Source organism: Mauremys mutica, chromosome 2, assembly GCF_020497125.1.
Source record: "Mauremys mutica isolate MM-2020 ecotype Southern chromosome 2, ASM2049712v1, whole genome shotgun sequence".
NCBI classification, from domain to species: Eukaryota; Metazoa; Chordata; order Testudines; family Geoemydidae; genus Mauremys; species Mauremys mutica.
The window spans coordinates 237,801,705-237,826,657 of record NC_059073.1 but is presented as its reverse complement, the minus strand read 5'-3'; the positions used below and the strand labels follow the sequence as shown (position 1 = coordinate 237,826,657).

The 24,953-nt window shown below is 37.4% G+C and overlaps 1 protein-coding gene across 5 annotated transcripts in view; it reads left to right on the top strand.

Moving 5' to 3' along the window:
- Positions 1-24,953, top strand: part of ITGB8 (integrin subunit beta 8) — an 83,142-nt gene that overhangs the window by 15,145 nt on the left and 43,044 nt on the right. For all 5 annotated transcript variants that reach the window (XM_045006104.1, XM_045006106.1, XM_045006107.1 and 2 more), the window contains exons 2-5: positions 5,477-5,562; positions 10,761-10,935; positions 18,739-18,985; positions 21,509-21,674. In XM_045006104.1, coding sequence (XP_044862039.1) covers positions 5,477-5,562; positions 10,761-10,935; positions 18,739-18,985; positions 21,509-21,674 — 674 coding nt within the window. The remainder of the gene's footprint in view (positions 1-5,476; positions 5,563-10,760; positions 10,936-18,738; positions 18,986-21,508; positions 21,675-24,953) is intronic.

The following is a 24,953-nucleotide window of genomic DNA, read 5'->3' as shown; positions in this document are numbered from 1 at the left end:
CAGCCTTTTGGACTCAGTGTTTCCAAACCTGTGCTTTAGCATCTACACTGTATTGTAAACCTGGGTTTACAATTGCTGGACCTGGGTCTCATGGCTGTGCTGGTGTGTCCACTTTCTGACTTGGGTCTGCCACTTGAGCTACATCCAGACTGCAGAACAACAGGGCTTGGACCCAAGTGATAGTGGGTCAGACGATGACCCACAACACTAGCTGAGTCCTAGGTCCTGAGTGCTTGCTGATCCAAGTCAGAATGATTTGTGTGTGGACAAAATGGGAGCTTGGGCTCAAACCTGAGTCAGGGCTTGGACTTAGTGTGCAGTGTAGACATATCCTGATAGCTTAATTTACCCTGTACTATATTGTTTATGGTGGAATGCAAGCAGGAAAGAACTCATGTTGACTTTCAGATTCCAGGAGGAGTTTTCAGGATTGGCAATTAGAACAAACCTTTTTCCCGCTTGGAAAGTGAGCAAGAAGTGTTAGACACAATCATAATGGAAACCCTCCTGTTCCGTACCATTTTTGCAATACTTTTTCAGTGTGCATCTGCACTTTCAGTCAAAATAAACTAGGAAACTGTCTGTTATCTGGGGCAGTTGCTGGCTGTCCTACTTATGGGAATGAAGCTGTCTGGCCTGTCAAATAAAATAGAAGGGTGAAGGCAACTTTAGCATACTGCATTACAGGCACAGGAAAAACCTGTGGTCTTCTTCCAAAGTGTTGCCACATAATGGCTATTATGGACCATAGTAATTACAAAGAGGCCCAGATAAGGAGTTGGTGTATTTAAGTCTTTCAAACAAGATTGGGTGTCTTTTTAAAAGCTATTCTCTAGTTCCCCAAAAGTTTCTGGTCTTGATACAGGAGTGACTGGGTGAAATTCTGTAACCTCTGTTATGTAGGCTACATGATCATAAATTCTCATTCTCACCTTCAGCTCTATGTACTCATTTATTAAACAATCTGAGAGGGTACACGTTGATGGTTATGTTTTTGGCTTGCCATCCTAAGAGTGTGCCCTCCAGAAAGCAGTGCATTCACTTCTTCAGTATGTGTGATAATTATGACTTGTGTGGGGAATTCTTCTTCTTTGTATGTGTGGCTGGATATATGCAGTTTAACCTGCTACACTTAGGCATATGCATATAATAAAAACTATGTGGTTCTCAAGCCAAAATTTGGCCCTTCTTGTTTAAAATACCTTTTGGCATACATCAGTTCTAACTAAGCCAATAGAAACTTGCTCTTAACTTTGGCTGTATAGTAAGCCAGTCTTGTCTGGACTCTGTTGGTGAAGTGGCAAGAAAATTCTCCGTTTTTTATAGAGCCAACTCATAAAAATGTTTCTTATTTTTTGGAATAAGATATTTTTTAAACTGTTTTATATAAGCTTTTCCTTTTAAAGTTTTAGAATAGACTTATAACTAAATAATAAATACTTTGTGAATGAAAACATGTCCATAAATGTAACTGTTATAAGAGATCATATTGAAACAAATTTAGGAATGACATTAATAATATAGCCAGAGTCTATTTTGGGTATCAATAAATCAGTTTCAAGTTTTCCCTCCTCCTCATTCCAAATGAATTAATCTTTTAAGCCAGTGGCAACAAGCCTTTCAATTGCCAGTCATTAATTTCATGATTGGAAAACAGAACTTCTGAGGCCGAGGAGTCGTCAGCAAAAAGATCTTTAGTTCTCATTTGTTAACAGTCTTCCATGTGTTAACTATCACATGGAAAACCCCAACTGGAGTTTTAGGGCCTTCTCCTCTTTCTGGCTGTTTTCACTCCTGGCTATTTCTAACAAAATAGACTCTAGCTATATTCATAACCAACAATAACATTAATAAAAAAAATCTGGAAGAAGTTTTGTGTCTATTCAGCTTGCAGATGCTGTCCACTTATCCTGTTGATGATTGACATTCATTATCCTTCTTGGCGGGTGTGTGTGTAGGAGGAGTCATGTTACACATGCAGTAACATTTCATTCTGGGAAATGTTTAAGAAATACATACAAGAACTCTGCAAGTAAATTACCTGTATTATTCATATTGGAGTCTACAGCTATAGTAGAGATTCTCTTAAATGAATATAAGAAATTCACTGGATCAAATTCATTTCTGGTTTAACTCCATTGATTACAGTGATTACAAGGGATTAATTTGGCCAATTTTTGTCTATTTAGTCATACAGGCCAATACACCATATTAAAAACTCTTAAGGGAAATGGCAACAGCAGAATCGATCCTTTCCATGTAACTAGCAACCTTCTTCTTACTTCTGCTGAAGGCACTTTCTCCCTCCTGGTTCTTCTTGGCCTTAGTGCAGACTTCAGTATTGTGGATCACTTTCTTCTGCGGTTTCTGCCTGTAAACTTTCTGTTCTTACCTGTCAAACAACTCGTCTGCTAGAACTGGCTGCATCTCAGTGGATCCCATCAAGGTTTAGGTCTGAGCCTCTTTTCTCTTCTATCCAGCTTCTCCCTACCTTTTCTGTTAGTTGCCACACTTATGCTGATGATCAGCCATTCTATACCCTTTGGTACCTTTAATGACTTCTCTCTGTTCCTCTCTCTGTCTGTCATGACCAAATAAACTTCTGGCTTCATCTCTGCTTCTGAAGACGTTGAATTGAAGAGAGAAGGGATTCTCTTGAGCAAGAAAGGTACGCCCACATCTCGAATACTGTGTACAGATGTGGTCTCCTCACCTCAAAAAAGATATTCTAGCACTAGAAAAGGTTCAGAAAAGAGCAACTAAAATGATTAGGGGTTTAGAGAGGGTCCCATATGAGGAAAGATTAAAGAGGCTAGGACTCTTCAGTTTGGAAAAGAGGAGACTAAGGGGGGACATGATAGAGGTATATAAAATCATGAGTGATGTTGAGAAAGTGGATAAGGAAAAGTTATTTACTTATTCCCATAATACAAGAACTAGGGGTCACCAAATGAAATTAATAGGCAGCAGGTTTAAAACAAATAAAAGGAAGTTCTTCTTCACGCAGCGCACAGTCAACTTGTGGAACTCCTTACCTGAGGAGGTTGTGAAGGCTAGGACTATAACAATGTTTAAAAGGGGACTGGATAAATTCATGGTGGCTAAGTCCATAAATGGCTATTAGCCAGGATGGGTAAGAATGGTGTCCCTAGCCTCTGTTCGTCAGAGGATGGAGATGGATGGCAGGAGAGAGATCACTTGATCATTGCCTGTTAGGTTCACTCCCTCAGGGGCACCTGGCATTGGCCACTGTCGGTAGACAGATACTGGGCTAGATGGACCTTTGGTCTGACCCGGTACGGCCTTTCTTATGTTCTTATGTTCTTATGAAAATCCTCAAATGCAACTCCATCCCCTTGATTTCCTCCTCCAACACCTTGGCATCGTCCTGGGTCCTCTTATTCCAGCTTCACAGCCCTGCCAGTGCACTGCCTTGACTGAAATCCTCATCTGTGCTGTCTTCTCCCACCCTTTCAATTTGTAGTGCCACCTTCTCCGTGGCATCCAAGTTCCAGCTCTCTAGATTTCAGCACGTGGATAATGCTGCTGCCCTTCTTTTCACAAATGCAAAGAAGTTTGATGGTAACAAAGAACATCACTGCCCTGCCTTGCACTTATTTCAGGTCTAGTCCAAATTTACCATGTTTCTTTTTTTAAAGTACACCATATAGACTAGTTTTTGCTATTTTTACTTTTCTTGATGCTCTCTCCACTTACCTAGGACTGACGTCCTCTTTGTCCCTTCAAGCAATTTCTCTTCTGCTGCAAGAACCTTCTCTGCATCTCTTGCCATCTAAAATTGTGTTCCTGTATCTCTTCAATTTATCAATATTCTATCATCTGATAACGCACATTTTCTCTCTTTCAAATATGTGTTAATTTCTCTCTCTGCATTATTATTATTATTTTATTATATTTTATTAAAAAAACATTTTGGATACAGCTTGTATAAAATAAAAGGCAGATCAAGCTTCTATTTAAGTCATTGTGAGTTTTGCCACTAACTTAAAATGTTAGCAGGATAAGACCTTAAGGTAATATTCTATTAGACATTGATCTATTTTGTTTATACCAATAGTTCCAAAGCTGTTATCAAGTAAGCATCAGTTATGCAAGGAGCTCTTGCTAGTTGCCTGTGGAGAGCTGGCTGATTGTGTAATGCTGGTTCTCCTCCTTGAATCCAGCTGCTAAAATCACATTAAAAGAAGCTAAAATATAAAATACTTTCTCAATATTATTTTTAGTGTGAGCTGTTTTAACTGTCACAAGGATTTTGTTCTGGAAGGGGAAGTGGCCTGCATGATAATGAATGGGAAGGAGGTGATCTGTGAGACAATATCTTTATTAAGGTGTGGTCAATGCTATGGAAAAGTTAGAGAACCCCTGGTTTATACAAAGTTAAAATCTTGAATGAAAAACAAGTGTCTCTTAAAGCAGCATGCACCTGTTATAATGGATGCAAGATTGTGTATTATACTATCCGCAGTGTATTGGTGGATCCCATGTGCAGTAATTTATTACATTTGCACTTACTGACTTTGTTGCCAGTACAAATTGCAGTTTTAACATTTGGACCATATGAAACTAAGATGCTATCTTCCAAAATTTTAGCCTTAGTGTCTCTGCCGGCTTCTGTGACATTTGCTGGCAGTGGTGTTGATCACTGTGTCAGCTGCACACCAATTTAAATATACTTCGCTGAGTACTGAAGAGCCATAAAATACACTTTCCAATGCCTCTTGTCAGGAAGATTCTCTGCTGCCACAGACATACGCTTGGATGTGAAAGTCACTTAGGCTACATCTATACTGCATACCTTATACTGGTGCGGCTGTGCTGCCAGAGCCATGGTGTTGTAAGGTACGCAGTGTAGCCACTCTCTTCTGCCAGGAGAGAGCTCTGCTAATGACAAAATAAACCCACTCCTAATGAGGGACAGTAGTTTTGTCAGCAGGAGAGTGTTTTCCACCAATGAAGTGCTGGTCACACTGGCGCTTTTCGTCATTAAAACTTTTTTTCACACCCCTGAGCGACAAAAGTTTTTTAACAACGAAAGTACAGTGTAGACATAGCCTTAGACTGAATATGCTGAAAGAGTCTGTTAATGTTGATGCTCAGAGAGGGCTGATTGACAGGCTCAAAAGGAACAGATCTCCAATGTTCTGTATCAAAGGTTTGAGAATAGTGAGAGTTGACACTGTGCCCTCCAAAAACACAGGCACGAAGCAATATGCTAAGCAGTGTAATGATGGGTGGGAAGAATATTTCCAGTATCTGAATATAGTCATTAAGATTTGTATAGGTGCTCTCTACTTGCCCGTCTGCTATCCTGTTCTTCTCTTATTAAAAAAACTTTGTCGTCAGTCTTAATCTGCTAACCAGTAGTTTATTTAATCAGAGTTTAAAATTAGGCATTTTACAGAGTTCCCACATACCATCATGAATCACTAATGTTTGTTTTTATATTTCATTACAGCGGAAAACAGATGTGCCACTTCAAATGCACTAACGTGCACACTGTGTCTTGCCCTGGGCCCAGAGTGTGGATGGTGTTCTCAAGAGGTGAGCTATTTCTTTGTTGTATTTCCTTATTTTAGCTGCTTCTAACACCCTTATGCAGATGAAGGAACTCCAGAATATGAAAAAGAAAGATATTGAGAAATAACAGGGAAAAATTATTTAGTCTTATTCTTGGAGACAGCACCTGAGAAATCATGTGAAATCTATTTGGTTGCCAAAAGAGAAAATGTTACTTTTTTTTTATTTGGAAAATTACAGTAATTTTTAAATAAAGTGCGAACCAGTTTGTTTTCCATCTACTTTATACACAGCATTGGCAGATTAAAAGTAACTTTGGGGAGTTCAAAAGTTTTTGGCCTCAGCAATACAAAATTACTTATCAGTAATTTCTATTAAACACTCTCATTATATATCAGAAGCAAATCATTTTCATATCTGTGCTTATTACATTTCAGCAAGTTACTTTACTAGTAATGTTTTGGTTTTGAATTTCTTGGAGTCAATTTGATTTAATCATGTATCATTTCCTTTGTCACATATGGAAAAACTGATGCTTTGCTACTTTTGACACAAGAAACCTTCAGTTGTGACTTACTAGGGATTGTAATGCTTTTGTGATAAGTTGAATTATTCTGAAATCAGTACTGTATTGAAAACAGCAAGGTTTCTGTTTTTGAGAAACAACCACTTAATTTCAATTGGTATATACCCAGTTATGAGTTTTCATGTCTCTGAAGGGTGTTAAGGGTGATTTGTAGGTTTTTATTTTATTTTATTTTATTTTATTTGCAAGATTGTTTACTGGCAATTAGAAGTTCACAAAAACTTTTAAGGACACATTTAGGCAATTAGTAATAGCGTAAGATGTCATTTGCTGACTTCACAAGGGTTTGTTTATTTTGATGCTCACATTGCAGCCAATGGATTTCTTTCTCTCCACTTCCTGCCAGCATAATTTTAGAGGCTGAATGGTGGGTCAGTTAAAATACTACATTATTACATTTAATCTTTGCGTATTTTCCCTATTGTTTTGTTACAAAATCATTTTTAAACTTTCCATTTTGTATATGCAATTTTAAAGTGTATATTTTTATATTTCTTCAATATACTACAAACATTGCTAATTTGATTGTTTTAAAGCTGTTAATTAGAACTGATGGTGCTATTTTTCTTTTTCTGTTTATGCACTGACTGCAACTTCTACAAGTGTATTTGTTAGCCCCAAGTGTTCATCAAGTAGTTTGTGAACAAATGTTACCCTTTCTCTTTCACTCCGGGTATGTGTACACTTTAGAGACTGTGCTGGCATAGGTACAGTGCTGTAGCTTTTCCTCCATAACCCATCACTGTATGAACACCACCTCCCTAAACAATGGTAGCTAGGTTAATGGGAATATTCTTCTATTGACCTAGCTGCGTGTACACTGCGGGGTTAGGTCAGTATAGCTACGGCACTCGAGTGGATTTTTCACACCCCTGACCAACATAGCAATGTCAATCTACATTTTAAATGTAGAACAGGCCAATGTCTTTTACCCTTGTGCTATTTCTCATTGCCATGTGTGGTTGGTCATCTGAGTTGAATGTTGTTGTTTCTGCTCCTCGGTTGAATGATTGTCTTGTTTTATTCTTTTGCTGAAGAGAATTCAGATAGTGACTAGCAAATAATGAATAACACTTTCAGTATGAATATTTTAGATGAATCATCATTCCTGTTTAAAATTCATTAAACGTTCTGGATTTGTCAACCCTTTCATAAATAACTGGTGGCATCCATACTCACGAACAACAATTAACATACCCAGAAATGATAATTTGCTACATTATTTGCACGTAAACACACACAAATTGAAACTATTCAACGAGCTCTCATATTACTAAATGAAAAAACTTTCTGGCATCAACACTAATTATTAAATTTTGTCTGTGCCTGTTAAAACCATCTTTCAAAACTCTTTGTGTAAGAGAATTATTTTTGCAACCACACCCTTTTTCTTTCTCATTTTATGTTTTCTGCATTTCTTTGTTAACTGTGTGTGCTACTATGGGAGTATTTTATGAATTTCAGCAAAGAAAGCCTGGGTTTCTTTGTCAATAAAACACAAATTAATTGATCCACTTCTGTTTGATATTTTTAAAAAAAGTTCTCATACATTTAGTTTGTTCTTTGAAAACCACCTGTTTTGTGAAAGTAACCCATTAAAAAATCTGTGCCCCCAGAAGTTAATGGAGTAAGGTTCCAGAAAGATCATCTCATTCTATAGTTTGCTTAGTCTGACACGCAAGCCATCCCTAAGATTGTGGAATTGGGGAGCAGGAGAAACAAACCCAAACCCACCTCTGTCAAAAAGTTTTGGATCTATATACAAGGGAGAGCTCCTTTACAAAAGCTCCCTTTTGCTGTCATCCACATTTCCCAATATTTTAGCAATTTAAAACCACGGCTGTCAAGCAATTAAAAGAAGTAAATATGGGATTAATCGCGCAATTGAACAATAATGAAACACCATTTATTTAAATATTTTTTGACGTTTTCTACATTTTCAAATATATTGATTTCAATTACAACACTGAATACAAAGTGTACAGTGCTCACTTTATTTTTTATTATGAGTATTTGAAGTGAAAAAAAATAGTTTTTTTCAGTTTACTTAATACAAGTAATGTAGTGCAACTTCTTTATCATGAAAGTTGAACTTACATATGTAGAATTATGTACAAAATATAACTGCATTCAAAAACAAAACAATGTAAAACTTTAGAGCCTGCAAGTCCACTCAGTCCTACTTCTTGTTCAACCAACCACTCAGACAAACACTTTTTTTTACATTTGCAGGAGATAATGCTGCCTGCTTCTTGTTTACAATATCACCTGAGAATGAGGTCACAAGATACTTACATGCCAGATTCGCTAAAGATTAATATGTCTCTTCATGCTTCAATCACCATTCCAGAGGACATGCGTCCATGCTGATGACGGGTTTTGCTCAATAACAATCCAAAGGAGTGCGGACTGATGCATGTTCATTTTCATCATCTGAGTCAGATGCCACCAGCAGTTAAGGTTGATTTTCTTTTTTGGAGGTTTAGGTTCTGTAGTTTCTGCATCAGAGTGTTGCTCTTTTAAGACTTCTGAAGACATGTTCCACACCTCGTCCCTCTCAGATTTTGGAATGCACTTGAGCTTCTTAAACCTTCTTAAATCGTGCTGTGGCTATCTTTAGACATCTCACATTGGTACCTTCTTTGTGTTTTGTCAAATCTGCAGTGAAAGTGTTCTTAAAATGAACAACATGTGCTGGGTCATCATCCGAGACTGCTATAACATGAAATATATGGCAAAATGCGGGTAGAACAGACCGGGAGACATACAATTCTCCCCAAGGAGTTGAGTCACAAATTTTACACATTATTTTTTTAACAAGCATCATCAGCATGGAAGCATGTCCTCTGGAATGGTGGCCGAAGCATGAAGGGGCATATGAATGTTTAGCATATCTGGCACATAAATACCTGGCAATGCCGGCTACCAAAGTGCCATGTGAATGCTTGTTCTCAATTTCAGGTGACATTGTAAATAAGGAGCCGGCAGCATTATCTCCCATAAATGTAAACAAACTTGTTTGTCTTAGCGATTGGCTGAATAAGAAGTAGGACTGAGTGGACTTGTAGGCACTAAAGTTTTACAATGTTTTGTTTTTGAATGCAGTTATATTTTGTACATAATTCTACATTTGTAAATTCTACTTTCATGATAAAGAGATTGCACTATAGTACTTGTATGAGGTAAATTGAAAAATACTATTTTTATAGTGCAAATATTCATAATAAAAATAAATATAAAGTGAGCACTGTACACTTTGTATAGTGTTGTATTTGAAATCAATATATTTCAAAATGTAGAAAAACATGCAAAAATATTTAATACATTTAAATTGCTATTCTATTGTTTAACATCGGGAGGGGGAGGAATAGCTCAGTGGTTTGAGCATTGGCCTGCTAAATGCAGGGTTGTGAGTTCAATCCTTGAGGGGGCCACTTAGGGATCGGGGCAAAATCAGTACTTAGTCCTACCTAGTGAAGGCAGTGGGGTGGACTTGATGATCTTTCAAGGTTCCTTCCAGTTCTATAAGATGGGTATATCTCCATATGTTATTATTATTATTATTATAATATTATAACAGTGCAATTAAAACTGTGATTAATCATGATTAATTTTGTTGAGTTGATCATGTGAGTTAACTGCGATTAATCGACATCCCTATTTAAAACACTTCCTGCCTCATACACAGGCAACCACAAAACAAGAGGATACTGGCCTCACTATATAGGGGGAACAGATGGGCTCAGCGGCTTGTAGATTTTTAATGGGCCAGAAGGGACCATTAAATCATATAGTCTGTCATCCTGTATTGCATGGGTCATAGAACTTCACCCCTGTTTTGAGCATAGTACAGCTCATCCGCAGTTGTGCAATTGCTAGGAAGACATAGTAGGCTTCCTCCTCAGCAAACACTCAAATAACCCTTCATACTAGGGTGACCAGATGTCCCGATTTTATAGGGACAGTTCCGATTTTTGGGTCTTTTTCTTATATAGGCTCTTATTACCACACACCCTCCCCCCCCCGCACCTCCTGTCCCGATTTTTTTAAACTTGCTGTTTGGTCACCCTACTTCATACCCCCTACAAAAGACTTTCAAAAATCAGTGGGAGCTGCTGAGTTTCCAGCACACTTGAAAACCTGGCCACTTGTTGAGCAACTAACCATAGATATTGGTCCTAATTTTGAAAATATTGTCTTAAACAAAATTTCCAGTAGACTTTTTCTGAGAAATTAGCAGTACATTTTGAAGTAAAATAGTAAGTGTGGCTCACATTACTTTGGTGGAACTGCTTTAGTGAACGTAGCACAAACGATTTTACAGTGACATAATGACAGTGCAAACCATCCTTTTTCCAAAGGCAGCTTGTTCTAATAGTGCAAAATCCTCTCTCTATTCAAAAAGTTTTGTCCTTTAAATCTAAAATTATTTTTTCTTTAACTTCTATTTTAAATATTTGCTTGTTATTGTCCTTATTAAAAACATGTGGCTTCCATGGCCTTGCACAACAGTCTTTGCAATTATAGTAGCATGTTCTATTGTTTGAAACACTTGTTATTTGGTAACTTGGTTTCCTTTGAAGATTATATTTTTTTAACTTAAAATGGTTTGTACTTTTTGCCTCTTTTCAACCAGGATTTCATGGCAGGAGCAACACAGAAGGGACGATGCGACATGGTTTTTAATTTAATAAAAAAAGGCTGCCAAACAGAATTTATAGAAAATCCCACCATTCGTGTAACAATACACAGCGACCACAAGGCAAATACACAAGTAACACCGGGAGAGGTTTCAATCCAACTGCGTCCAGGTTTGGTTATCTAAAACATTGCTATTGTATTAAATCTAAACTAAATACAGGGACGTTTCAATCCAGTTTGTGAGGCAATGGCTGTAATTATTATTTAGAAGAATGAAACTATCTTTCGTTTATAAAACTATTTGTAGAAGTATAACTGCAATGTTCCTATGTGTATAGCTAAAAATTATATCTATTGGCAGCTATGCCCATTAACTCAGGATTAGGGCTGCCACTGAGTTTCACAAACAGTGACATGGAGGTGAAGGTGAAAACTTTTTGCGGTGTTTTGTCTCATTTTTATTTTTTAGCTGTTTCCATCCTGATCCACCAAGTTAATGTCAAGAATGGAGTTTTGCGCTTGGAAATATGCAGGTTAAATTCTAGCAACTCTCAAAAGATAGGTTATAATTCTGTTGCTTGAATTATCCCAGAATTGGAAGAATGAAACCCACCTCATTAAACTAAATACCAAAACATTATTTGGTCCATAATGTTGACTATCTAACAAAATTGTTACAAACTGACTTATTAGTTCATGCGCCCAAACACAAAAAAGACATTTAGGATGTTTTTTGGATACACTCATCTTGAAATCAGATTTTTGCTTTTTTCTGTAGTGTAAATTTAATGCACATAAGTGCTAAGTGAGAATGCTGGAGTATATTGTGTTAGAATAGAAGACTGTACAGTAATAGGGTTGTTGTAAAAACCTTCATTGAATTCCCTGACTCTCATGCAATTTAAAACTTCAGTAGTATTATTGTAATATATTTATTTTCCCACATATAATCTAAACCATGCCATATCATATGACCATGTCATTCCATTTGATTAAAACTACCCAGAAAGGGAAAAGATAATACAAAATATACCTACCTAGAAGCCACAAGACACCCCAGAAATTGCCTCGTCCAGAAGGAGAGGGGAGAATCTTGTGGCTTCATGGATGGGAGCAGTGGTTTTAGGTCTTCTAATCATGAACACCCAAGAAGGCTCTGTATGGATGACCCCAACCTTGTGGATCCTGGAGCAAAGCTTGGAATGCCTGCCCCTCTAGACTGCTCCCAGCCATCTTTCTATTCCTTCAGCCCTAAGCTCCTGGCTAGCTCAGTGGCCATGTTTCAATTCATCCCTGCCCCACAGCCATCCGCTCTACCCCTGTTCTCACAAGGGGATAGACGTCATGTATTAGAGATTAATACTGGTCTGAATAGCATTAATTTCCAGTGAAGTCATCAGTGGGAAAGTCCATGAGTTTCCAAGTGGTACATGCTCTTTAGAGCAAGAGCTGCAACCCCTGCTACATTCTTTCCTGGTAGCAATGTCTCAACCCCCACCTGCAAAACAATAGTACCAAAGGGATGTTGATACCTTAGAGGAAAGGGAGCTGCTCCTTTTTCTACACAATTTTCATATGCAGTTCACACAGGTGATATGTTTCCTCACCTTACTGGCACATGTGCATATTCAAAAGTAGCCACTTTGTTAAAGTATGTGTTGCTTGTTGTGAAGCTTGGGACATCACCGGAGACTTTCAAAGGGGCCTAAGGGAGTTAGGCTTCCAAGTCCCATTTACTTTCAGTGGGAATTAGCTCCTATTTCTATTTGCTCCCTTTGAAAATCCAAGCCATTATGTACGCTTCAGCTTTATTGTACACTTTAGGTTCATAAATCATTAAATGGATTATGTGCACTTATATGAGCAGGCTTTTTCACATGTATTGTATTTAATAAGTAATCCAAGTGACTGTAAAAATTCAGTAATTAGCATTTTACTTAACTGTTTCAGACCACGTCTGAGATAACGCAATTGAATGAAAATTGATAATACTATATGCCTCTGCTATGCATCCCAATGAAGTGGTACACCACTCTCTTACTGAACCTTGTCTCTCAGCTTATGGTCTGTCACAATTATAAAATATGCCTTTATTCTCTCAGAAAAGCCATATATTTCCAAATTAACACAACTTTAACTGCAAAATATTGCAATTCGTACTTCCCAAATAAATGGTATTGTTGGATCATGTTGGCTGTCAGTGCAAGGGTCATGGAGCAGAGATGAAAAATAGAGAATAAATGTTATAAACTGTGAGATGCTGTTCCTTATAAATATATTGGATAAACTCTGCAAAGTTAGACTTTTTTTTTAGATACAATGCTTATAAAATTTACCTCTCTTTTATCTGGTGAAGAAATGGGAGGAAGTCTTTACAGATGGGACAACTAGAATGAAACCCAGCGTAACAGTAGATTTTTAAAAGTGCATAATAGAAATTCATTGTCATAGACCCAGGTTAAACACTGACCATATTTGGGAGAAGCAATGATATGAAATCATCTCCCACAGCTATATTCTCACACATGTTCTGTCAGAACAAAGAGAAGAGTGTCCAATGTTAGTTGCACTGCCCTTAGCGGATACATCAATAAACCTATTTTATTTTTCCCGTTTTCATACAAGAATCTGAATGACATGTGATATGTCTGTTTATTTTGCAGAACTCATAATTTCTAGTACTGTAACATGAGGGTATAACTTGGAGTAGTGAAATGAAGAAAGAGAAGATTTAGGCTGAATATATGGAAGAGACTTTCTTATGGTGATATCTGTTAGGTCCTATCTATGATACTAAAACAAACTTGTTTAAGCACTGCTTTGAAATATGGCTGGGACTCAACTTTGTTAAAATAATATTTCTTCTTTACTGAATAGACCAAACCATAATTTTTATATCTATACTGTGGAATTTTAACCTAGGGTGTTACCTGAGTTTAAACACTGTTCCTTAACAGGTTTGTAATCTAATTGGGTGGGGAGTATTTCACACAGGCCAGAAGAAACATTTCTATAATGCATTTGGGCCACAGCCATGTTTCACAGTCATGTTCAAACAGGATTGTTTTTCTAATGGAGATGGCGGCCCTGAGGTTGTAAAAAGACTTTTGAGAGGAATGGTGGAAAACTAGATTGGACAAAGCAGTAGACAGTGCACCATAGGGAACACTTGCCCTGGCAGGAGATAAACTAGATGTTCTGATATGTCCCTTCATTTACTAGTTCCTGTTGGCCAAATTCTGTGGTCCCTGACTAAGGAAAACTCTCACCAGAGACTGCAGAATTTGGCAGTCTAACCTTAAAATTGCTGCTCCTTTTTTTTCTGGTCTTTTTTGTTTTGTGTTCTTCCTTTATCATCTAAATTTAGATTCTTCTATATGTATTCTCAAAGGAAGATTACGGTATTTTTAATCTGTATTACTTATGAACCCGTACAATAAATTTATGAGCTAATATTCCTAGATTGTAGATTTGTTTGGTTTTGTTTTTTTGTTGGGCTGTCAATGAATCACTCGTGATGAACTCAAAAAAAATCACAATTAAAAAATTAATTGCAATTAATCATGCAGTTATTAATATCAATTGAAATTTATTAAATATTTTGGATGTTTTTCTACATTTTCAAGTACATTGATTTCTGTTACAGCACAAAATAAAAAGTGTACAGTGCTCACTTATATTATTATTTTTGATTACCAATATTTGCACTATAAAAATGATAAACAAAAGAAATAGTATTTTTCAGTTCGCCTCATACAAGTACTGTAGTGCAATCTCTTTATCATGAAAGTTGAATTTAGAAATGTAGATTATTTTTGTTACATAACTGCATTCAAAAACAAAACATTGTAAAACTTTAGTGCCTACAAGTCCACTCAGTCCTATTTCTTGTTTGTCTTAGCAATTAGCTGAACAAGTTTACATTTACAGGAGAATCTTCTGCCTGCTTCTTATTTACAGTGTCACCTGAAAGTGAGAACAGGCGTTCACATGGCTTTTTTGTAGCTGGTGTTGCAAGGTATTTACGTCCCAGATATGCTAAACATTCATATGCCCCTTCATGCTTCTGCCACCATTCCAGGGAACATGCTGCCACACTGATGATGTTCGTTAAAAACATAATTCATTAATTGAATTTGTGACTGAATTCCTTTGGGGGAGAATTGTATGTCTCCTGCTCTGTTTTACCCACATTCTGCCATATATTTCATGTTATATCAGTCTCGGATGATGACCCATCACATGTTGTTCGTTTTAAGAAGACTTTCACTGCAGATTTGACAAACTACAAAGAAGGTACCAATGTGAGATTTTTAAAAATAGCTACAGCACTGGACCCAAGGTTTAAGAATCTGAAGTGCCTTCCAAAATCTGAGAGGGACGAGGTGTGGAGCATGGTTTCAGAAGTCTTAAAAGGGCAACGCTCAGATGTGGAAACTACAGAACCCGAATCACCAAAAAAGAAAGTCAACCTTCTGCTAGTGGCATCTGACTCAGACAATGAAAATGAACATGTGTCGGTCCATTCTGTTTTGGATCATCGAGCAGAACACATCATCAGCATGGACGCATGTCCTCTAGAATGGTGGTTGAATCAGGAAGGGACATGTGAATCTTTAGTGCATCTGGCATGTAAACGTCTTGCGACGCCAGCTACAACAGTGCCGTGCAAACTACTGTTCTCACTTTCAGGTGATATTGTAAACAAGAAGCGGGCAGCATGTTCTCCAGCAAATTGTAACCAAACTTGTTTGTCTGACCGATTGGCTGAAGTAAGACTGACTGGACTTGTAGACTCTAAAGTTATACATTGTTTTATTTTTGAATAGGGGGTTTTTTTGGTACATAATTCTACTTTTGTAAGTTCAACTATCATGATAAAGAGATTGCACTATAGTACTTGTATTAGGTGAATTGAAAAATATTTTCTATTGTTTTTTACAGTGCAAATATTTGTAATAAAAATAAATATAAAGTGACCACTGTACACTTTGTATTCTGTGTTGTAATTGAAATCAGTATATTTGAAAATGTAGAAAACATCCAAAAATATTTAAATAAATGTTGTTCTATTATTACGTGATTAATCACGATAAACTCTTTTAATAGCTTGATGGCCCTATATTTTGTTTGGGGTTTTTTGTTCACATTTACTATCTGCTTGCAAAGGCGCCTAAAGTTGATATAGGGAATAAATTCCCAGGTACCTCTGTACACCTAAACTTGCCCTTAAATGAACGGAAAGTCACTGTCTGACCAACTCAAATATGTGTGATCGTGTGTCCTTCAACTCCCTGTAGTCTACAGAAGGAGAATAGCCACTGTCACAAAGACAATTCCACATTTAACGAGGAAGATGGGTCTTCCGTAGAAAAGCACTAAGGGAATTAAGATCTGAGTCATCTTCAAGTCTTACTACAAGTGTGAAGCACAAGTGAATATTAGCCATCCACCTTTTACACCCCTCAAATTATTAAAATGGTGGGTCACATTTTGATACCCTTATTCACACTGAATCATACTTTACTTCTCTAAAAATCCCATTGAGTGCAGTAGGACTACTTGTAGAGTAAGGTGGAATTCAGGCTGAGTAGGGGTCTCGGAATCTGGGCCCCTCCAGCAGCCGTAATTAAATTCTTTTAGGGGCTCTGAAATATTTTTGGGCTAATGTGCAACACAATCTTCTGAAAAGCTGGTTTAAGTAATCTGCTTTCTATAAATGAAAAGGAGCTTAGAGATCTCGTCCTAGTGCTAAATGAACATCTGTCCATGTCACAAAGTTTCACAGAGTTAGAGCAACTGCCGGTTTTTGCTTAAGAGAAGCATACGACTGAAATTGCCCACGGTGCTAAGACTCAGAATTGAGCAGATTGGCCACAGTCTGCCCTTAATTAAACCCAGTGATGTTGCATAGGTATAACTGTACTATTGGGTTATCCGGGAGAGGGGGCGGGCGGAAGCCCGCCCCATGCTAACGGATCCCCCCCCAGCCTAAGGGGAGGATCCACAGGGCCACGGAAACCCACTAAGTGCGGGGGACAACTAATAAAAGAACAGGGACAGGAGTGAGGTCAAAGGGTCATAAGGAGGGAGCCTGATGGGGACACCGAGCAGAGAACCCCGGACAGCGCCCACTGCTCCTTGAAGGCGTCAAGGGAGCCAGCGGACGCCGCCCAGAGGAACTCCGCCCGGAGACGTGAGCGGACGAGGGACCGGAAACAAGCCCCACAGTCGCAGGAGTCTCCGTCGGCCAACCTCCTCTCCCTGGTCGCGTGGATGGCCTTTTTAGCCAGGGCGAGGAGGAGGTTGACCAGGAGGTCCCGCGACTTTGTGGGGCCACGCTCACTGTATGGCATTTGTATGGTAGGTTATGCAGAATAAAAGTGTGTGCTGGGGGGTGGAGGGGAAGGATTTTTGTTTTGTTTTTAATCCCGTCTTTTAGGATTCACTTACGTAATCAGAAAAGCCAGGCTTTATGTGGAAGAAAATAAAAGCTCTATTTATGACAAAATATTTTACATCATGGGAGTTGCATTGCAAATTAAAGACTGTGAGGTTCATTTTCAAAAAAAAATGTTTTCATTGGCAAGTAGGAAGCATATAGGTAGAATTTCAGCATACTGAAATTTTCTTTTATTCATACAAGAGCTGGTCATGGATAAAAGCTGAAATTTTCAGATGGAAAATGTTCACATATACCCCTCCCTGCCCTTCACCCTCACCCCCCCCCCAAAATCATCAGGTAAATTGCCTTTAAAATAGATATATTTGCAGTTTTCATTTTAACTCAATGAGGCAGATCCTCAGTTGGTGTCAATTGCAATAGCTCTGTTAAAGTCAACGGAACTTCACCAATTAAAACTAGCTGAGGATCTTGTCTAGCAGTGTCATTAGAGACTAATATCTGGCATAAATGCATAGCCACATTTTTTATGATATATTTTTTTTAAATAGCTTCTGGTCAAGCATGTTGCACACTAGCTTTTGTTGAGCAGCTACAATAATCTCTGCTGTAACCTCTATCCTGCACTTGTTCCTCGCTATTGGTTTGCTATTTCCTCACTGTGTCATGTCATACTAGATTGTAAGATCCTTATGTAGGGATCATGCCATCTTATTTGTTCTGTGAAGCGTCTAGCATATTTTTGGGTGCTGTGAAATAACAAATAACGTAAACCCTCACAATGTTAAAATTAAATGCTACCCAGTTGTGTATTGATGTTGCTGTTTTTTGCTGGCATTTGCAAAAACAACAAATAATAATGCAATAGGCTGATTTTTTTAAAGGTTAGTGATTTTTGTTACATAAGAGATTGTAATGTGGCTCTGTGGGACAGACAGACATTTGACATCCTGAGATAAAGGGTTACCTGTGTTTGTTTTTGTCTGAGGTCAGTGTAGGGATTTTTCTTCTTAAACTCACATTTAGTTTTTCTTTAATCCTTGAAAGATTTCTCATTGACTTCTTTAGCACTAATGTAATGGAAAACTTGAAGCCCTACATAACTAGGCATTTCAGGTCCTGTTCTCTTTGGGGTATGTGTATATATAATACCTATAGAGTTAGACACACCCCTCATGGAAATAACAGACCCATTTGTTAGCCAAGTAAAATGGAACAGTTAGAAACTATCAGCCTTGAAGTGATTGAAATTCTTTCAGTTTTTGAGTCATGGTTCCTGTCTGGTATAATGCCAAATGGATTGTGTAATCAAGAATTTAAAAGATAATAGGAAAAGGCCCATTTTTAACAATAACCCATATAGGAGACCGGCTAAATAAGTTTTATAAACAGGCCCTTTTTTTGGATTTGTTTTTGATGTACATTTAAAACTCTAGTTGACTTTAATTTATTTTTTTCTGCTTGCCTGCAAATGTGTATGGTGCCTGCAACATTAAAGGTAAATTTGCAGTATTTTGAAAAGGATACATTTGAAAATATGCAATAAACCTGTTTGTTTCCTTTTAACCAGGAGGTAAAGCAAGCTTTATGTTAAAAGTCCATCCTCTAGAGAAGTATCCGGTGGACCTTTATTATTTAGTTGATGTCTCAGCTTCTATGCACAACAACATAGAAAAATTAAATTCTGTTGGATTTGATTTATCTAAAAAGATGGCAAATATTTCCCTTGATTTTCGACTTGGCTTTGGATCATATGTGGACAAGACTGTGTCACCCTACATTAGCATTCACCCAGAAAGAATCCACAATCAGTGCAGGTATGTAATGATGTATGTTTATTTGGGTAATGCCAAGTGACAAAAATTGTATAAATAATAACTTAACAGGTTATGCTACATTATAATTTTTTTAAAACTTCACTATGAGTCTTTCTCTTTGATATCAGCTTGGTTTCCCAAGGAAAAAAAAAAGGCTTCTTTCACACAGTATTCGGTGATTATTTTGAAAATTTCAGAACCACTCAAGGCATATGTTTTGTATATTTTACATATGCTTTTGTGTTTAATACAGTCAGATATTGTGATTGATTATTTTGCATGTTTATTTCCTAGTAACAGTACTTTCAAAACTTGTGTGTTAAAATGCTTTCCTTGAAATTTTCCCTTTCATCCCTGTAATACATATTTCTCCCAATCTATTTAACCAACAAAATAAGAACCTTTGGGGTTTGCTTCTGCCATTCTTACTTGGCCAAACCCCCATTTTCCACAAGTGAGAAGTACAGGATTGGACCAATTATTTTTGCATGTCACAGATCGTATTCCTTGTATTCAACATGTATGTAAGGTGAGGGATCACTTTCCATAACCTCTACAGAACAAGACTCCACATAGCACATCCAAATACCCTTATATATAAATCAAATTGTTTGTGAATAATTAATATTAATCTTTTTTACATCATATGTACAGTAACTCCTCACTTAAAGTTGTCCCAGTTAACGTTGTTTCGTTGTTAGGTTGCTGATCAATTAGGGAACGCGCTTGTTTAAAGTAGTGCAATGCTCCCGTCTAGCGTCGTTTGGCAGCTGCCTGCTTTGTCCACAGCTTGCAGCATGAGCAGCCCGTTGCAGCTAGCTGGTGGGGGCTTGGAACCAGAGTGAACTGGCAGCCCCCCATCAGCTCCCCACTCCCCTAAGTTCCCTGTGCAGCAGCTGCCCAGCAGGCTATCAGTTGCCTGCAGTTCAGCTGTCCCTCCCCTCACTGCCATGTACTGCTCCTACCCTCTGCCTTGGAGCTGCTCCCTGAAACTCCTGCTTGCTGTGCGGGAGAGAGGGGAGGAAGAGGGGGGCTAATGTCAGGGTGTCCCCCTCCCCCCTGCTCCTGCACCCCGTTTACCCCATCTTCCATAGAGCGGGGGGACACATGACAGGGCTCAGGACAGAGGGAGCTTGCTGGCAGCAGCTGTGGTCTCAGCAAGCTGATCTAATTTACAAAGCAGTGTATTTAAGAGTAGGGTCAGCGTACTTAAAGGGGAAATGCGCATCTCTCACACACATGGTGTGTGTGTCTGTCTCTGTCTGTGATGCTGTCTCCCCTCCCTCCATTCTTGCTGCCTTGTAGAGTGTGAGAGTTAACCCTTGAGGGCTCAGCCAATTGCTAGTTCATCATTTAGCAGTAAGACATTCCCTGGGAAATATCCCACCCTCTGACTCCTCTACCTCAACCAAGCTTCACAATCGTCATCACTGTGTACCAGAATTAAATTGTTTAAAACTTATATATATATTATGTGTGTATATATATATGTGTGTGTGTGTGTATATATATATATATATATATATATATATATATATATAATCTTTTGTCTGGTGAAAAAAATTTCCCTGGAGCCTAACCCTTAACATCGTTTCGCTTAAAGTCACATTTTTCAGGAACATAACTTCAACATTAAGTGAGGAGTTACTGTACTTGTTGCTACATATTAGCTCTACTGTAAGGGCCTGAACCCAAGTCCATTTAAATCAACGGGCATCTTTTCAATTATTTCATGGGCTTTGGATCAGGAACTGTCTCTCTGAATCATTTAAGCACTTATGTATGTGCTTCAGTCCCACTGAAGTCAGTGCTCAACTGTGTTACAGAAAAAGGGCCTAATCTGTGGGTTCTGGAATTAGCTCAGCTATCTCTTACTCAAAGCTTCCTTAACATAAAGTGGTAAAACTTGTTTAACCTCTGAGAATTTGAGAACATAGTCTTCCATTCGTGTGGCTATATAACTATTATTAATCTCAATGTGAGATATATTCATATGTTTATGCCCTTTAGAGTTGATTTTTTTTTTAGGTTTTGATTCTGTAGCTCATAGTCATGTGAAATTGTTACGGGATCTGGTCCTTAGTATGTAGTAGTTTTTTTATCAGGACACAAAAAATGTGAATGTGAAGTCTAATTGTTCCCTTTCTTAGGGATTCCAAAGGGATAATGTGCTGTTTGAAGTTATACCGTCTCTTGCCATATTTTGCTGTACATTAAATTCGATACTTCAGCATTGCTTATTTTCTGTTATGATTGCATGAATTAGGATTGGGTACACTTTTCAAATAACTAGAAGAAAAAAAACATGCGCTAATTTTTGTTCAACATGAACTAGAAATATTTCTCGTTCAAGTGAGTCTAATAAAGATTCTTGTATAAAAAAATCTCTCTCTCTCTCTCTCTCTCTATTTTTCAAAATGTTTATATTCACATGTTCCATAAAACCCATTCAGTATTGGAGTTATTAAAATTATTTTTAAATAATAATATAATATGTTGGGCTTGCTTTGTTTTCTCCTACAGTGATTATAATTTAGATTGTATGCCACCTCATGGCTACATTCATGTGCTGTCCCTGACTGACAACATAGCAGAGTTCAAAAATGCAGTGAATAAACAAAAGATCTCTGGGAATATTGATACACCTGAAGGGGGGTTTGATGCTATGCTCCAGGCAGCTGTGTGCCAGGTAAGGAGATTTCTGAACAAACAACTGAATGGCAGTTCAGCAACAGATCTGTATTTATCATTGTTTCTGTTCTCAATGATACTGAGCCCTTATAGTAATCATGCTCCTTATCAACTTTATGCCTGACAGAGGCATTACATTTCCCCACAGCGCCATTCCAGTCTCCAAGCCATCATCAAGGATAATGTCCTCTTGCTGGAGGAGGACTGACTAGGAACATCCCTTTCAGTGCTCACAATTGATGTGTCTCTTGTATGGGGAAAAAAGGTTATGGAAAAATTAGGGCTGTTGATTAATCGCAGTTAACTCATGCGATTAATTCAAAAAATTAATCATGATTACAAAAATGTATCACGATGAATTGCCATTTTAATCGCACTGTTAAACAATAGAATACAAATTGAAATTTATTAAATATTTTAGATGATTTTCTACATTTTCAAATATATTAATTTCAAATACAACACAGAATACAAAGTGTACAATGCTCACTTTATATTATTATTTTTATAACAAATCTTTGCATTGTAAAAATGATAAACAAAAGAAACAGTATTTTTCAATTCACCTCAGACAAGTACCATAATGTGAAACAGGTAAACAAGTACCCTTTATCATGAAAATGCAACTTACAGATATAGGTTTATTTTTATTTTTTTGTTACATAACTTCACTCAAAAATAAAACAATGTAAGACAAGCAAGTTTGTTTACATTTACGGGAGATAATGGTGCCATCTCCTTATTTACACCTGAAATTGAGAACAGGCATTCACATGACACTTTTGTAGCTGGCATTGCCAGGTATTTGTGTTTACCAGATATGCTAAACATTCATATGCCCCTTTATGCTTCAGCCATCATTGCAGAGGACATGCTGCCATGACAATGACACTTGTTAAAAAAATAATAGATTAATTAAATTTTGACTGAAGTCCTTGGGGGAGAATAGTATGCCTCCTTGTCTATTTTACCCACATTCTGTCATGTATTTCATGTTCTAGCAGTCTTGGATGATGACCCAGCACATGTTGTTTGTTTTAAGAACACTTTCACTGCAGATTTGACAAAACGCAAAGAAGGCTCCAATTTGAGATTTCTAAAGATAGCTACAGCTCTCGACCCAAGGTTTAAGAATCTGAAGTGCCTTCCAAAATCTAAGAGGCACAAGGGGTAGAGCATGCTTTCAGAAGTCTTAAAAGAGCAATGCTCTGATACAGAAACTACAAACCCCGAACCACCAAAAAAGAAAATCAACCTTTTGCTGGTGGCATCTGACTCAGATGATAAAAGTGAACATGCATTGGTCTGGACTGCTTTGGATCATTATCGAGCAGAACCTGTCATCAACATGGACGCATGCCCGCTGGAATAGTGGTTGAAGCATGAAAGGACATCATTAGAGTATCTGGCACGTAAATATCTTGTGGTGCCGGCTACAACACTGCCATGAGAATGCCTTTCTCACTTTCAGCTGACATTGTAAACAAGAAGTGGGCGGTATTATCTCCTGTAAATGTGAACAGACTTGGTTGTCTGAGTGATTGGCTGAACAAGAAGTAGGACTGAGTGGACTTGTAGGCTCTAAAGTTGTTTTATTTTTGAATGCAGGTGTTGTTGTTTTTTGTACATAATTCTACATTTGTAAGTTCAACTTTCATGATAAAGAGATTGTGCTACAGTACTTGTTTTTGGTGAATTGAAAAATACTATTCATTTTGTTTTTTACAGCACAAATATTTGTAATAAAAATAAATATAAAGTGAACACTACACTTTTTCTGTGTTGTAGTTGAAATCAATATATTTGAAAATGTAGAAAACATACAAAAATATTTAAATAAATGGTATTCTATTATTGTTTAACAGTATGATTAATCATGATTCATTTTATTAATCATTTGACAGCCCTAGTAAAAATGGCACTTTCCTACTTAACAGATTTGGTCCGTGTGTGTGTGATCCGATGCAAGAGTGCTGATTTCATTGACAAAAAAAAAGTTTTACTGTGTCTTATTCCTGTTAGCACAGCATAGTCAACAACACAGTGGGAGACAGAGCTGGGAGCAAGTTCTCCTGCATCAACAGAATTGTTTACTAAGCTCCAATCAGTTGCATTTACACAAGTTATTAAAGGTGTAATTTAAAGTCAGGAGTTGAATGAATGTAACTGAGGATCAGATTTGGCCTGAAAACTTTTATTATTGGTAATGGAAAATTCCAATCTTGATTCTCCTATCCTGGGTTGGATTTTCAGGGTTGGCAGTTAGAAACAACTAACTGTAAATATATAAACTGAACAGCTGATATTTTTAAATCATTGAGACACAATGATAAAATCCCATGTAACAGTTTTATGCTCTTTAAAGAGCGGACCTGCTCTTTAGCTAACCAAAGAAGGATCCCACTGAGCAATACAGAATCCTCCCTCTACCTTTGTTCTGAGGGCTGCACATGTGGTTTGAACTTTCTAAAATCCTCCATTTTCAAAAATATTTGAGTACTAAATTGTCATTGCCTTGTATGGTTTTAGCATACAGATGCATTTCAGTGTCAGTTCAATCTTGTAAAGAGTTTGTACTTTAAAAAAACAAAAAAAACCCACCTTACTGCATGCTTACAGAAACATCTTAATACTCCTCAAAGTAGAAAAGAATGAGGAAAGATCTACATGATACACAAAGTTGAGTGTCCATCCAGTCCTCTTGCTTTTTGCTTTGTGAAGCAATGCAATGCTTGTCGAGCTTAGCAGGTAGGACTTCTGGACAATGGTACTGTTCATGTCAAGAGGATCAGGCTTCTTTTTCATGGTTCTTCTCTCTTATCCATTTATACATTTTCTTTTAGGACAGGGGAATGAGTTGAGAGAATAATCACCCAAAAAACACCCCACCAAAAACAGATTAACTGTGGGCTTCTTTATATTTAAAAGCTGAATAGTGTAAAGCGGGAAAATAAACACAAAACATAGATATTCTGTTCACAGCTGCTACAAAAATTACTTTGAAGCACTGAAAGGATTTCTTGCATTTAAATGTTGATCACTGGATACATTCCATACTTCTGCCATTCAAGTTCGAAAGGGATTATATGCTTCCAAAAATAATAGAATGGAAACATTCATGAGTATAGACAGTCCTTCCCGTTAATTGAATTGTTGACTAAAATGGATGAGAACAATGTGCATTTCATAACAACAAGTGTGAGCTGTAAGTTAATTAATACGAACTAATTTTTCATAGAGCAGAACTTTCTAATTTGCTCTGAGTAGGAGACTCGTT